Genomic DNA, 14,202 nt, shown 5'->3' on the forward strand with positions numbered 1-14,202 from the left:
GTTTCCCAAAAATCAATGGGACTCTTCTTCAACTAGTTGGATTTAATTTCCAGGGGTAGTGGCAGAATCAGCTTCTGTTCATTAAGTACTAAAACAGCTGCATCTTTGAAAAGCAATTGCATAAGCAAACCTTTTTCTGAGCACCTTCCTTCTTTTTCTTTTCTTCCTGCTTTTTCTTTTTCTTTTCTTCCATCAAACGTTCCTCTTCTTGTGTTTCTTGTTCTTTCTCCCTACGTAAAAGAAAGATTGGGGGGGGGGAGGGGGAAAAAAACCTTCTGAATGAGATCAGTCACATAAAGCAAGATAAACAGAGATATTACATGTCCAGAGATTTCTAGTGTTATGAAAATAGCACTTCAATAGAACCATTATAAAAAAATTCTGCATCCAATGCTAGCTAAGTGAGTGATGCCTACAGAAAGCTCCTGCCAGAGCTGTAGCTACCCAGTGTGCCAGAAGCTACTTGGCGGCTATGGGAAAATCTTTCCCTTCCAAAAACCAACATATTGATCAATTCCCCCCCCCGCCCAACCTTCCATTTTAAACAGTAAAAAAAATGCAAAATACCTGAAAATATATACTAACAGGTAGAAGGTAGTGAATTGGCCAGACAATTCCTTTGTAGTAAAAATATATGGGAAAAACTAGAGGGTGAAAAATATGGAAAATATTTTAAATTGGTTCTACTCCACAGAAACTCAGAACCAGCTTCAAAGGAGAGGTTATACAAGGTATGGGCAACACCCATAGCAAAAAATGACCGGAAGGGAATACAAGGTCCTCCAGTCCATCACAAATCTGAGCTTCCATTTTAAAACTCCATAGGTTACTTTAGTTAGTATGCCACAATGATTTTTCCACAAAGGAAGTTCTGTTGAACTCCTTTTTCTTCATTCTTAAAATAAGCTTTGATTAAACCCCAATTTTTGGATTGGAAAAAAGTTTGATTTTATTTAAAGTGTTTTGGCCATCCTTCAGAGGATTACAAAGTTACATCTCAAAAAAACCAAAAACCAAACAAAAACAAGACAAACCAAATCAATTAGGTCAGTGTACAAACACAACATGGAATGAAATGTAAGCATGTGAAATAGTAAAAAATTAACTTCATTACACTAGAATAAGATATTAAGCGAGACTGCAAAAATGTCAAACATTTCATTTTGGATCTACATTTACCACTGGTGAAGAACCGACTAGGCTCACCCAAGTTGCTGACAGTAAAGAACAGAGTATATAGAGAGTTGGAGTTATAATTCTTATGAAGTAATACAACTCCTCAAAATGAACTACCTCCTTAAGACATTCCTGAAGTGAAATGCCTAAATTACTTTTGTCAAAAACATGAAAGAAAAATACCAATGCAAAGATATTCAGAGCCCATGGTAGCTGTACCATGAATACCTTTATGACAGACCTGTTTCTCCCAAATCAGCTAGGGACAGGGTTAAATGGGACCTAGCAAACCAAGGTGATCTGCAGCTGTCCTGAGTTTGGAACATCAGCAAGACAAAAATCGAGTTTTTTTAAAAAAGGACTCAAAGCACACAAGGAAACAATGCACAGGTTTTCGCAGTTTGATGTGAACTCGTTTGGCTGCAGGACTGATCCAAGGAACGAGAAGACAAACCATGAGCCACTGAGCCCAGTGCAGGTATTTTACTAGGCCTCATTACTCAAAAGCAGATGCTAGAAGGAAAGTTTGCACTCCAAGGGCATGACTAAAGGCTCAAGGTAGGTGCAATTCCTGAACTCTATTCAGGCTAAACAGGCTTGAAGCAATGGGAATCCAGCAACTAGATCCCCCAACAGCAGTCTGGTCACAGCCCAAAAGGTGGAACGCAGCTGGATGCTATTAATTCACACTTTGGAATTTAACACTTTTCCTAAATTTCTGGAAGGGCATTGGTCTAGCACAGGTTAAGGACCCTGCCGCTCAGGCTGCCCTGCAGCTGCTCTGCACTGTGACCACTGCCACACTGGGCAACCCAGGGTCAGCAGCCTGGGAGGTATGGGCTCTGGGTGGCTGCATCAAGAACTGCCTGGCAGTGGCGAGGGGGAAGGGCTGCTTTTCCCTCACACCAAGCAAGTTTCTGCCTGGCACAGGTGCAGGGCATGCCAGGGTCCCTGCCAGTATCATGGGGCTGAGGCCAGTGGCAGCAGCAACCAGAAGGAGCTGCCCTAGCCCTACTGCATGCCCAGGGCATGGCAGGATGCACCATGACTAAACAGTACATTGCAAGTGCAGGGCAGGTGGGGGCTGTGCACTGTTGGTGGCAGGGAAGCATTGCAAGGCACACAGGCTCTGGGGTGCTAGAGGGTACGTGGGGGCAGGGGGTTCCCATGCACACACCCCACCATACCGAACCCTCCCCAACAAATTCTACAACTACACCCTCCCCCACATGACCATACCCCACAAACGCTGCACCCACCCCCAAAACCCCCCATGCCTGCATGCCTCTGGGGAGTGCCCTGCTCACCGTTACAAGCACCCCCCCAGTCATCCTCCCCTTCCTGCAATATACAACAGTAAGAATTCATTTTGAGCTATGATGCAATGATCTACATATACACACACAAATCGGAACAAAAGTACTTTAAAGTAAAATTAAAATGTTATTAGGGATGTTTGATATTTAATATATAATTTGTTTGGGGAGGGGAGGGGAAGGTGGCTGGTTTCAAGATGGCAACCCCCCTTCCCAAAAAGAGTCCTTTTGGAGGCAAGGGGTGGAATTTCCAGTGGTAAGAGGTCAGGGGGCAGGACTTCTGTTTCCAAGATGGCAACCAAGGGGTGGGGTTACCCTTGCAGCCCTCCACAGCTCACCAAAACTCGTTAAGCAGCCCTCCAGCCAAAATAATTACCCATTCCTGGTCTAGCATCTCTTAAGTCCAAGTCCTTGTCCAATGCCTTAACTATAAAACTAAAGTTCAAAAAACTAACTCTGAATCAAAAGGAAATATGGCATTGGCTGAACAGTCACGCAATTGCTCTAGGTTCTCCAACAAGCAAGAAACTGGAGCAAAGACAGAAAAAAACCCCACATTTATTACTGACTAACTGGTTTAATGGGGTCCTACACGAGCATAAAGCTGCAGATCAAATTAAAATAACCTTTTACAAAATGTAAAATGTATTTTGAGCGTTTAACAAAAGCTAAATTTAGTGTTGCCTTAATCCCAGCTTTGAATTTACAAACTAATCTCAACCTAAGACGTAAAGTAAACTAGTATCATAATTAGCACCAATCAAAACTGGTATAAAACATATCATCAGTATTTCAGATCCTTATGTCCAATAGTAATAGTTCATTTAAAAAATGAGCAGGTGGATCATTTCTCTCTTTAGCCAAAAAGGTTTTTAAATCAAGTTTAAATGCAAAAGGAACAAGTAAAATTTCCTTTTTCAAATATTTTCACCCTTAAACTGCAGTTGTTTGAGTTTGTTTGGTGAGCAGATTTTTCTGAGCAGGCAAGAACCCTAAACTGATCTTTTAAGGATGGCTTCACGCATATGAAGCATTACTTTCCATGGGACCAATCCTTGTGCTGATGCCATCTCTTGGACTTCATAGCATTGACAAAAGCAGTTGCACAAAGCCAACTATTCAAGTGGTAAAAGACAGGACAGTTTTAGCCGCAGTGTTACACAGTCTAATGCAGTGAAAAGGTCAAGTGGGGGGGGGGGCAGATTGCAGAAGCACCAAAGTAACAGAATTACAGGAGAGCCTGACCTTGAAAACTCAAGGGGAAACCAAAGATAACCCTGAATTGAGAGATTCAGCAAGCAGAACAGAGAAGACTGTGAAAAAGCAAAACATTGCAACAAGAAATGCACTTCTGCCTGACAGTATTTGAAAGACCTGCTAACATTGGGGATCCTCAAGAAAATTAAAGCAAATCAAATAAGCCTGTGAATTTACTACATGAAGTTAAGATACAAAACAAGGCCACTTTACTTCTGATTGCCTGCCTCCAAACCAAGCTTAATGCACTTAGCCTGGAGTATATTAATTCACACCTCTGGTTGATTCATCTTAATTTTGTTGAGTGTCCCTGTGTAAGTAAACCCTTCAATTCAATCTGAAAGTTTAAACTATTATTTCCAAAGCCAGGGAAATTGGAGGTACACTAGAAGTGCTGTAAACAAAGCTTTAACCATGGCCGCCTGGCATCACTTAAAATTATTATATACAGGAAGCAGTTTGAACTTGAAGATTCAGAAGGACAAAAAATTACCACGCAATTAATACAATCTTCATGGTAGACTGCCAACTGATTCAACATGCTCTTTAAAAATCAAGCAGATGATGTTTGAACAGTCTTTATAAAACATTAATATCAACGTTACATAAAAGTTGGTTACTTACAAGTTCGAAATTTTTCCCCACCCAAAATCTGGCTATGAACACTTACAGCTCCTAAACTTTAGGTGAAGACAATGCCTATAAATCAGTGGTTCTCAAACTTTTTTTTTTTTTTTTTTGCAGACCACTTGAAGATTGCTGAGGGGTCTCAGTTGACCACTTAATAAACTTTTTTTGTTCTACAAATCAAAGCACACAACTCGTATTTGAATATCAGTAGTATTACTTTACAAGTACAGGTATTCGATTGTTCTGCAACCTCTCTGTGGACCACCTTAAATGGAGCTCCCAGACCAGTGGTGGTCCACGGGCCACAGTTTGAGAACCTCTGCCCCAGATTATTCCAATTAGCATATTTTGTTTTCCAAATTCTAACCAAAGCAGCTGTATGAAAACAGAGTGAGCACCACTGCAATAAAGACAGTTTTAAAGATCTTCATAATTTTCGAAAATCAGGATGGGACTATTAGGCAAAGTAAAAGGAACACCAATTTAAACTCATCTGTGCATTCCTTTTCCCCCCCATTATGAACCACTCTGGAGAGTACTTCTGCACCAGTGACAGTCACCAAAACTGAAGGTTTATTTATTTAATTAATTTAAACTGTACATAAAAAGGTTTAAGTCAGTTTTTCCTTTGTTTACCGGAACATCTTACACAGCAAGATGTTAGAAGCTTGTTTTTTAAAAGGAAATTAGATGTAAAAACCACAAAAACCTGCACTGGGAGTCAGATGGAATACATACAGGAAGTCATTTTAACTACTTATCAATTGACTAGATTTCAGTTTGTGACGCCTCTTCATATGCCATGAAAGTGTAGTAGCTGAGAAGTGCAACTGTACATCTGTTTTTATAGATGTTAAAGGATTTTTGCAACTTGAGAGAATGCAAGTAGCATATAGCAGAGAGAGAGAGAGGAGATGAATGCCCACGTAACAATGTCCCTATTATAGCACATAGTGTGCTTGTGCCATGCCTCTGAACAACAGCCACAGATGAAGCAGAGCTTAGGAAGTCATGGGAACAGGGTGTGGGGAATGCTTACAAAGCAGCTGCTTTCCTAGTCTTACATTAACTTCTAAGGGTCACGTCTCCATTACAGTACCTATAGCTTAGTCCACAGACAGAGGGCTCCTTGCACTTGTGAGTAGTGGAAAAAACGTCACCCACAAGATAAGAATTTTTAATTCAGTTTTTAAAACATGGTTTCTACTGATCTACAGAAAGTAAAGAGATTCTAGAGGTCATCTATTAGGGGTGTGAGAAATGGGCCATATTTGATTGGGATTCAGCCCGAATCAGGGATAGCCATTCGATTCGTCGATTAGGATACCTGTTCCAATCTGATTAGGCTGAATCCGAATCTGAAGATTTTATGCCAATTCGGAGAATGGGCAATTTGGCCACAGACACAGCTTTTAATGTTTTTTTTTTCTGTGTACCTCGAGGTACCAGCTACAGCTTGTGAACACAGATGGTGGGGCAAATAGGAGTGTCCCACAAAAGGGTGCCATTTAAAGCTGTGTCTACATCCAAATAGTCAAACCTTTCTAATTAGATTCAGAGATTCGGCCACTGAGTCGGGTCAAATCTCCACCAAACTGAATCAGCAACCAAAGCTTTGCACAGCCCTATCATCTATGCTCCTGAGAGATTTTCAGTAGAGACAAAACCGCAATAAACAAATTTGGTTCTGTCTTCATTAATACAGACCATAAGGAAACCTTAATTGAAATGAGCCTGGATTTACTTTGGAAGACCTCAGTTCTCCAAGACTGTAAGAAAACCTAAAAGTGTGGTATGTTCAATGAAATCTTGGATAACACTAACAGTACCTTGAACTTTTGAGTTCCATTCCCAGATAATGCCAAGTCCATATGGGTTCACATCCTTCACGGCTCTTGAAGAAAATAGTTCCAAACTACTCCACTGAGCTTGAAAATATCAACAATAAGTCTGGGCCAAACTGTTGCCAGAAGATGGATTAAAAGCCAGTGAAAACCAAGAAAATCTTTGGAGTTTCTCCTCCCATGCACAATGATGTAATAATGTCCATTCCAAGACAACAGTTAAATTTAAAAGTGTCATTTTTTCTTATCTAGTTCATAAGATCTTCAAACAAAAACAGAAGGCAGGTGGGAACAGCAATCAGGCATAACACTGAAACTAATAAATTGAGCTCGAGCATTAGGCCAAAGCAAGAATGCAAGGGTCCCTTGGCACAGGCAGTAAGGTTTGCCTGCCAGAAGCTATGCAGTTGTGCAACCTCCACAGTATAAACTGGGGGCAGGGGGAAGGGTTGATTTGTAGGAAGGAAGTACAACCTCAACTCTTCTTTCTAGTGGACTGCAAGTTCCACAAGCTGAAGTGTACAGTCATGATCTACAAAATAAACTATTTTACTTGTCTATCGTGCACTGAGGAGGAAGGCAGACAATGGGGTGATGGAATCTGACCTCCAATCCCAATTGTGCAACTGCCAGCAGGGAACCTGGGGTCCAGCTTGGGAAATGCTGGTCAGGAAAGAGTCGACAGACTCTCCCTACCCATCAACTGCAAGTTCCCAAGCTACTGTGCCAGGACCCCGGATCAGGGAGCTTTTCCCCAGTTACAGGGTCCTGGGCCACCTTTAAAAACCTGTATGCAGTTTATAGATGTCCCGGCACATGAGCCTCCCTGAACCTGGAGTCCCTGTATGCCAAGGTATCTAGGAGTGTACAGACAGATGCCCCATGTGCAGCCTGTTTTATTTTTTAATATTCTGGAATCTCAACATGTGCCAGGACCTTAAAACCCATGCACATAGCCCAGTAGGGCTGCAGAAGGGGCTTCTAAAACTTGCCAACAAGAAGGAAGATTACCCAGCAAACTGAATGTCCTGCCCACAGCTACAGTGGGGCTGCACAGCAAGACAGGAAAAGACTGATGGGCATGGGCCTTCCCCACACAGGAGCCTTGCAAGCTGCTCCCCTGGCTGTCCATTTTCCCCATTAGGATGGCAGCGGTCCTGGCCCCGACTGATATACATTGACAACATTCCATCTATCGTGCAACAGGCCAGCCACAAATGTGTTTCACATTTTATGAAATACTTCTGTGGCAAGTTGGCCACTTTACAGAGTCATAAATCAGCTGAACATGTAGCACTGATACTATTTACAGATTAAATCAAACCATAAATGTAACGTGCCAGGGGCCTAAGAAAATACTCCGGTCAGTTGAATTGCTTGTTTCAATACAAGAGTGAGATGAATCAGTGTATTATACAAGAAAAATCTGTCCTGAGAAAATATATTTTATCTTGCAGCAGTTAAAAATCAAAGTGTTTTGTTACCATAACTGGCAGAAATTCTTGATCTCTTAGAAAGGCAAACATGAATATTCATCTGATAAAGCAAGTCAAAACAGTACACCGTCTAAATTACACGCCTCACAGGCTTGCTGTAGATTTATCTGTTTACTCAAAGCATTTAGTTTCAAAATTAGATCTAGCATTTAATTACAATATATTTTGAAAATGAATAAGAGGTCATAGACTGTTTTACTGACATGTGCTGCATTTTAAATATCCCTTTATGACCATGTCAATTACAAGTACAAGAGGCAAAAGCCACTCCGAGGAAAACTTGTTTATTTCATTTCTGAGTTTAAAAAATGCCATCATCATTTTAATAGAGCTGTCTTTATAACTGATTTACATAACACTTCTGAATACACACACTTTAAAATGTGCTTAAAATAGAACTAAATCTCCAAGTGGCCTCTCAGACAGTAGCCCCTGCTGTCACTTCTAGAACACAATGTAGTCAACCAGCAGAGAATGAAAAGAGAATATTTAAGAAGTGCTCAAGTGTTTACAAAGTGTTGGGTTTTGATTCAATTGCTATACTTTGCTTCCTGAGAGATCATTTATTCTTTATAATAAATCAGTTAAGAAGTTGCGTGAGACTGTAAAATCCATTTCAAATAAATTACATTTGTAGATATAAATTTGTAGGACTCTTTCATTGACAAACAGTAATGCCACAAAGGTACTCTTTAAGACCGAGCAGAGTTTTACTGTACTACCAAGTTTAACCAGGTTTTAAAAACAACTTAACATTCCACAGGTCTAAATTAAGATTTTTTTTCCCCCCCCAAAAATCACAAATCACCACATTACTCAGAAGACATCTTCTACCTGAAGAGCTGGAAAGACTATACGACCAACAGCAAACTATGCCAAGCAGCTCTATAGCACCTGCTAGCATTGCCTACAGCTTTGTCCCTTAAAAAAATATGCAAGAAATCCAGAGTGGATTTTTGTTTTCAACTAAAAATGGACCTTTTATTTCAAAGGGACATACATATTGCATCTTCATACCAGCAGCTACTCTTGATACTCTGAATGGATGCCAATTCATTTAAGCTACGGTCAGGTATTTTGACATCAAATATATAAATAACCTAAGCAAATTTAAACAAAAACTTCAAGTTAACTTGCATGTACAATCATGTAACAGCAAAATGTATGTCACAATGGCCTGTAATAACAGTAACTACAAGATCCCTTAATCCTTTCCCTTCCTTAAATCAGTGACACTTAAAGGCTCTTGTGGCAGCCTCCTTGAGGGGGACATGCAATATTGGTACTGTGGCATGTGCAAAGAGCACAATTCAAAAGAAACCCAGGGATTTCACAGAATTCATAGTGCCCAAAACATTCTGACCTGCTGTAGTTTCTCAATTCTTTGCAAGAAAAGAATTGTTCTATTATTTCCCCAGTCAAAACACACATGAAAGGCAAGATCGAGCATTTCCTGAGTATGCCTACAGTCTAATGAGGTTGAGAACCACCACCTTAAACTTTATATTGGTGCAATTAAGAAAGCGGGGCCTTGTTACAAAATTCGCAACCAAAGGGGGAAAAAAAATCCACAAAACAATAATATTCAGAGAAAGGTGGTACGCTGCATCAAAGGAATTGTAGTTTTGGCAAGCCAGTGTCCCCATTCTTTCACAAAAGCCAAATCCATGGATAAAGTACATCTCCCTGGATCTAATGAGCTCTCCCCTCTGACAGTTTACATGACACCATGACAAATATTGCTGCCTTACTAACATTAAGAACACCAACTATTTCCTGGAAGGCCTAAATCTTTCTTGGGGGCTTCCAATCAAAACCCTAACTTAGCATGACCCTGTTATATGTTAGGTGAAATACCTGGTTCACTAGGGCATTATTTTTTTCAGTAGCTTTAGTGTGACAAAGAAACATACCAATACAGACTGGAAGCTATCTAGCATAAGCATAATAATACTACAGAATACAATGCCAAGTACTACAACGAACATCCTATTTTGCAATATATATGATATTACATTGAACAAGCAGAAAAGAAAAGAAAAGAAAAGAAAAGAAAAGAAAAGAAAAGAAAAGAAAAGAAAAGAAAAGAAAAACTGCACTGAAGTGGTCTTTACTCTGCTTATAGTACAAAGTGGGATTCTCCGAACTGGAGCTTATAGACTGAAGTATCTTATAAAACTAGGAATTTACCCCATCACAGCCATGAGTAGCCACTGACCACAGCACTTACATCAGCGCAAACCCTACCAACAGAAAAAGTAAGTTACAATTTGTACTAATATATCTCAACGTGGTTTCAAGCAAAGAAAAGTACCAGCAAAAGAGAACATAGCTTTCTTTTCTAAAGGGTGGTGTTTGTACCACAGCATCATAACAGAGATCAACATAGGCTAATTTCCTTTACCAGCTCTGACCCCTATGCTCATAAAGGGAAGCTTCAACCACTACCCAAAAAGACTAGTTTAAAGCCAACCACAGCAGGGTGCTGGGCCCAGGGCAAAAAAAAATCAGCCCATGTGCGGGGTGCCACCCCCACTCCAATCCCACAGGCCCCAGACCCAAAGAAGCTGCCACCACCACTGACAATTTGGGGTGGAAGAGGGGGTTAAAGAACAAGCTGCTGGATGCGGAGCCACAGCCTGCTCTGTACTAGCACCCAAAGCATGGGGCCGATTCATCCCCACTAGGGACAGCCTTGAAGCCAACTAAGTTATCATTTCACCATACTGTAGTCCCTTCTGCAACTCTAGCATAGACAGCGCTGTATTTTCCATATAATTCAAGACTGCCTCAAGCATCCAACCCTTATAGCAAGACTACCACTTTTCAATCAAATAGCCATGCCAACTTTGCAAGATCCTTCAGGTCAGTTGCTAGTTTAGTTCAGTTACATTTATAGTTGGAAAAAAACAAAAAACAAAAAACATGCTTTTATTAAGTGTCAGGTTTTTATATCTGTCAAGAGAAATAAGCAGCCAGAGTGTAAAAGGTCATTAGACATGAGACTGAAACAGAACAGATTCTTCAACCACCCTTACCTTCATTTTTAGCCTCCCCCTCCAACTCTTATACTCTAAAAATTACTCACCCTAAATACCCAATATAAATAAGCAGAACCAAGTGGGATAGGCAGCCTGTTTAGAAAGTAAATGACCTACGCTGAGGTTTTAGATTTAAGCCTTTTCTTCTTTTAAACAAAGGGCCTTCACTATGGGAAGTTGCTTTGTATGTTTGTAAGTGTAACTGTTACAACGGAACATAAAATGTTTGTTCTGTTGGGAAGCTTTTGGAATCCTCATTTCCTCCTCTCCCCACGTTTAGATTGACAAGAACACACTCTGCAATAAACTGATCATTCCTTTTGCAAATTCAAGTGTTATCTTAAAGTTTCCCAATACCATTCTATTTACATGCATTGTGAATATGGAATTCAATTTATCAAGTGGATGGAAGAAAAATTCTGCACAAGATCCCTGGTGAGCTAATCAAGAGTCACAATAAAGTATCAGGGGTCCTGGGATTCTCAACAGGAGGTTAACACCAAATCTGATCTACTTTAAGCAAGAACACTTACTCATGCAACATAACATACTGTAGACTCGATTCAGAAACATGTACTGCAAGGATCTAAAACCTTAAACCTTAACAAACCAAAGAAGCAGTTTACTACTTTGCAGTATCTTCTTAAATTTCTTAAATCTGAGCTATTCTTCAGTAAAGTAATTAAATGAGCAAACTCAATATTTGTATTAGACATGTTGACTCAGAACTTTGTTTCATTGCAGTTTCTGTATCTTCAGCTTAAACGCCATTTTGAAATGATTGCAGCAATACAGTGCAGTTACAGCTATGAAGCAATCGTAAGTACTGTGCTTTTCCTTAATACTTGACTCCTCAGAGCTCCAAGCTAGGCCTGTGCTAAATATCCTCTTTAACAAACTTAAGAGAGGAATCAGACATCCCACTAAAGTCTGCATTCCTACAACTACACTAAAGTTTTCCCCCTAAATAAGTGTAATTGTTTTTCTGGAAGTGAGGCATAAGCCCCATTCTGATAAAAGCCTTAGTCTGTCTGTCCATAATGCTTTATTCACACTTCGATGGGTTGTCTGAAACAACCCATTAGAGTGCGAGTGTTCGAACAGCAGGTGGCAGCTGTGCTGCCACAATGGTGGTGATGGAGTTGGGGGGCAGGAAGAAGGTGAGGCCTTGCCTCCCCCACAGCAACCTAAGGCGACAGTCCCATCATTGCTGATGAGCAATTAGCTAGCTGGATATAACACTATAACTATTATGTTCATCAACCCTGATAAAAATCTCTTTTCAGCCACCAGGCATGAGGAAATAGTGATGGTCTGGATTTAAGACTTCCTGTAGCAGTGGGGATCCCCAGGCAACCAATGAGATCAATACCCCACTACCCCTTCTAGGGCAGACTGCCCTCACTTGCCTAGTACACCCCAAAGTGGACTGATGTAATATGCAAGAGGCTGCCCATTTGCAGCCCTGTTATTCTGGGCCAATTACAGAGCTCCAAACCACTCCTACACCATACCTCATGCCTTGCAGACTACTTCCCCAGCCCCTCACTGGGCTGCACTTGGCCTCTGGCCCATGCAGGCCTCAGGTCCCTCTAGGTGGACCTTGGCCCCTCACCAGACTGCAACTCCACCCCTTCACTGAGGCACACACTCACACTCCAGGCTTCTGTCCCTCAGGCCCCTGTAAGCAGACCTTGGCCCCTAGCCTTTCCCCACCTACAAGGTGACCCACAAGGCCATGGGGTCTGAGGATTTCAGGCACCCCATCCCCACCTCTCACTGGGGCAGCATGGGTGTGGCATTTCTTGGATACAGCCCCGCCACAGGCAGCCCCACCACACCATCCAACCCCAGCAGTGTGCAGTTTCAGGTCTTATCCAGGACCAACAGGAACCTCCTCTATCCCTACAGTTCCTACCCCAACCTCCAGGTGTTATAGGAGCTGTGGTCTTCAGACTGTTGACATTACTCCTCCAGCTCCTCAGATGCAACAGCCATCCCAGCTCCCAGGATCAAACAGTGCACTGCCATACTTCCCTTTGCAACAGTGGGCATGAGGGAGGGGAGGGAGGCTATGCAAGCAGAAAGTATTCAACCGCCAGCAAGACTGCATGCATATACCAGCTGTGGTACAATTAGAATGACCTATTTTTCTTGACTTGTCTGAGAATGTTTCAGGTTATGGGGTGGGGAAGAAGACAGGAGGAAGAGACACAGTTGCTCACATGAAGAGACATGCAAAAAATGATCTCCCCCATGTTATGAAATGAGTTGCAATAAACACCCTTTTGGGGAACATGAGCTCTTCAGCCATTCATAATCACTTCATATTGCTACTGCTACATGAAAAGCCTGGAAAAACAATGCCCAGTGAAAGTCCTTCCAAAAGTCACTAATTACAGGAATCTAGTTGGCAGATGTAGGAAGCGCTGCAGAAAGACCAGACCCTGCTAACTGATGCATTGAAGATTGCAACTAAATCTCACTTCTCTATTACTGATGCACCTAAAATTGGGATGCCAACCACCTAGACCAGCCCCACAGACATCACATATAGCAGTGGTTACTTTAATGTTAGTGTCACACTGTGTAAGCTATATTTTCAGCATTAATATTTGTTCAAGTTTATTTTATTTGTGTAAACATAGGAAGAAGCCGAAACATCCACATCTGGGCTAGAATTGTGTGTTTTGTAATCATCCATAAAGAGTCAAATACAGTTTAAGACTGATATTAAAGCCATAATTAAAAATCTGATAACTGACTCTGATGTACGATTAAGATTTTCACATCACTGCTTTGCAGTAATTGAGTACCATAAGAAACTAGTATTTCTGGAGACTCAGCTATGAACCAAACTCAAGTCATTTCTGTCAAAAATATTTTAAAACACTTTATCAGACTAATGTATTACAAAAATAGTAACAAGTCTTCATTTACCAAATTCCATAGAACAGAGTGCTTTTACTTCAAACTGTGATGTTTATATATAGATGTTGGCTTGTTAACAGTAGAAATTCTACTTTGGGCTCACATTTATAATAGCTACAATGAAATCTTTGGCCTAACATCTAAATGCATATACTGCATTTTATGACAAATGATGACTGAAAACATTAGATGGCAGTTAAATTGCCATCTATACTTAGTTCTCAAATTCATGGCTGCAATATGGCTCATGTTCATGCTATTCAGAACACTGAAGTCTACTTGTATCTTGATTGTTTTGTATGAAACACCACATTTCTAGGGTTACTGTCTTTAATAACTAAATATAATTGAAGATTAACTGAAATCATGAAAACAAAAATCATAAAGCTTTACATGCAGTACAAAACATAGAACCTAAGTTACAAAAAAGGGGTAATTATTAAGTATTCTGATGCTCATTTAAGTCTCTCCTAAATAATTCATCCTTTAAAATTAAGCATCTTACAGAGAA

The 14,202-nt window shown here is 40.7% G+C and overlaps 1 protein-coding gene across 7 annotated transcripts in view; it reads right to left on the minus strand.

Annotated features, from left to right (window-relative positions):
• The window catches only part of TNRC6C (trinucleotide repeat containing 6C), a 172,827-nt gene that overhangs the window by 150,212 nt on the left and 8,413 nt on the right, over positions 1 to 14,202 (minus strand). For 5 of the 7 annotated variants that reach the window (XM_019542685.1, XM_019542684.1, XM_019542689.1 and 2 more), the window contains exons 1-3: positions 3,978 to 4,071; positions 3,516 to 3,597; positions 131 to 230 (exon numbers count right to left, since the gene is read on the minus strand). In XM_019542685.1, coding sequence (XP_019398230.1) covers positions 131 to 230; positions 3,516 to 3,562 — 147 coding nt within the window. In that variant the 5' untranslated portion in view covers positions 3,563 to 3,597; positions 3,978 to 4,071. Of the gene's footprint in view, positions 1 to 130; positions 231 to 3,515; positions 3,598 to 3,976; positions 4,072 to 14,202 lie in introns of those variants that run through there. The other 2 variants (XM_019542687.1, XM_019542686.1) reach the window with 2 other exon arrangements.

The sequence above is a fragment of the Crocodylus porosus genome, unplaced genomic scaffold, assembly GCF_001723895.1.
Source record: "Crocodylus porosus isolate Cpor-Errol unplaced genomic scaffold, CroPor_comp1, whole genome shotgun sequence".
Lineage (NCBI taxonomy): Eukaryota > Metazoa > Chordata > Crocodylia > Crocodylidae > Crocodylus > Crocodylus porosus.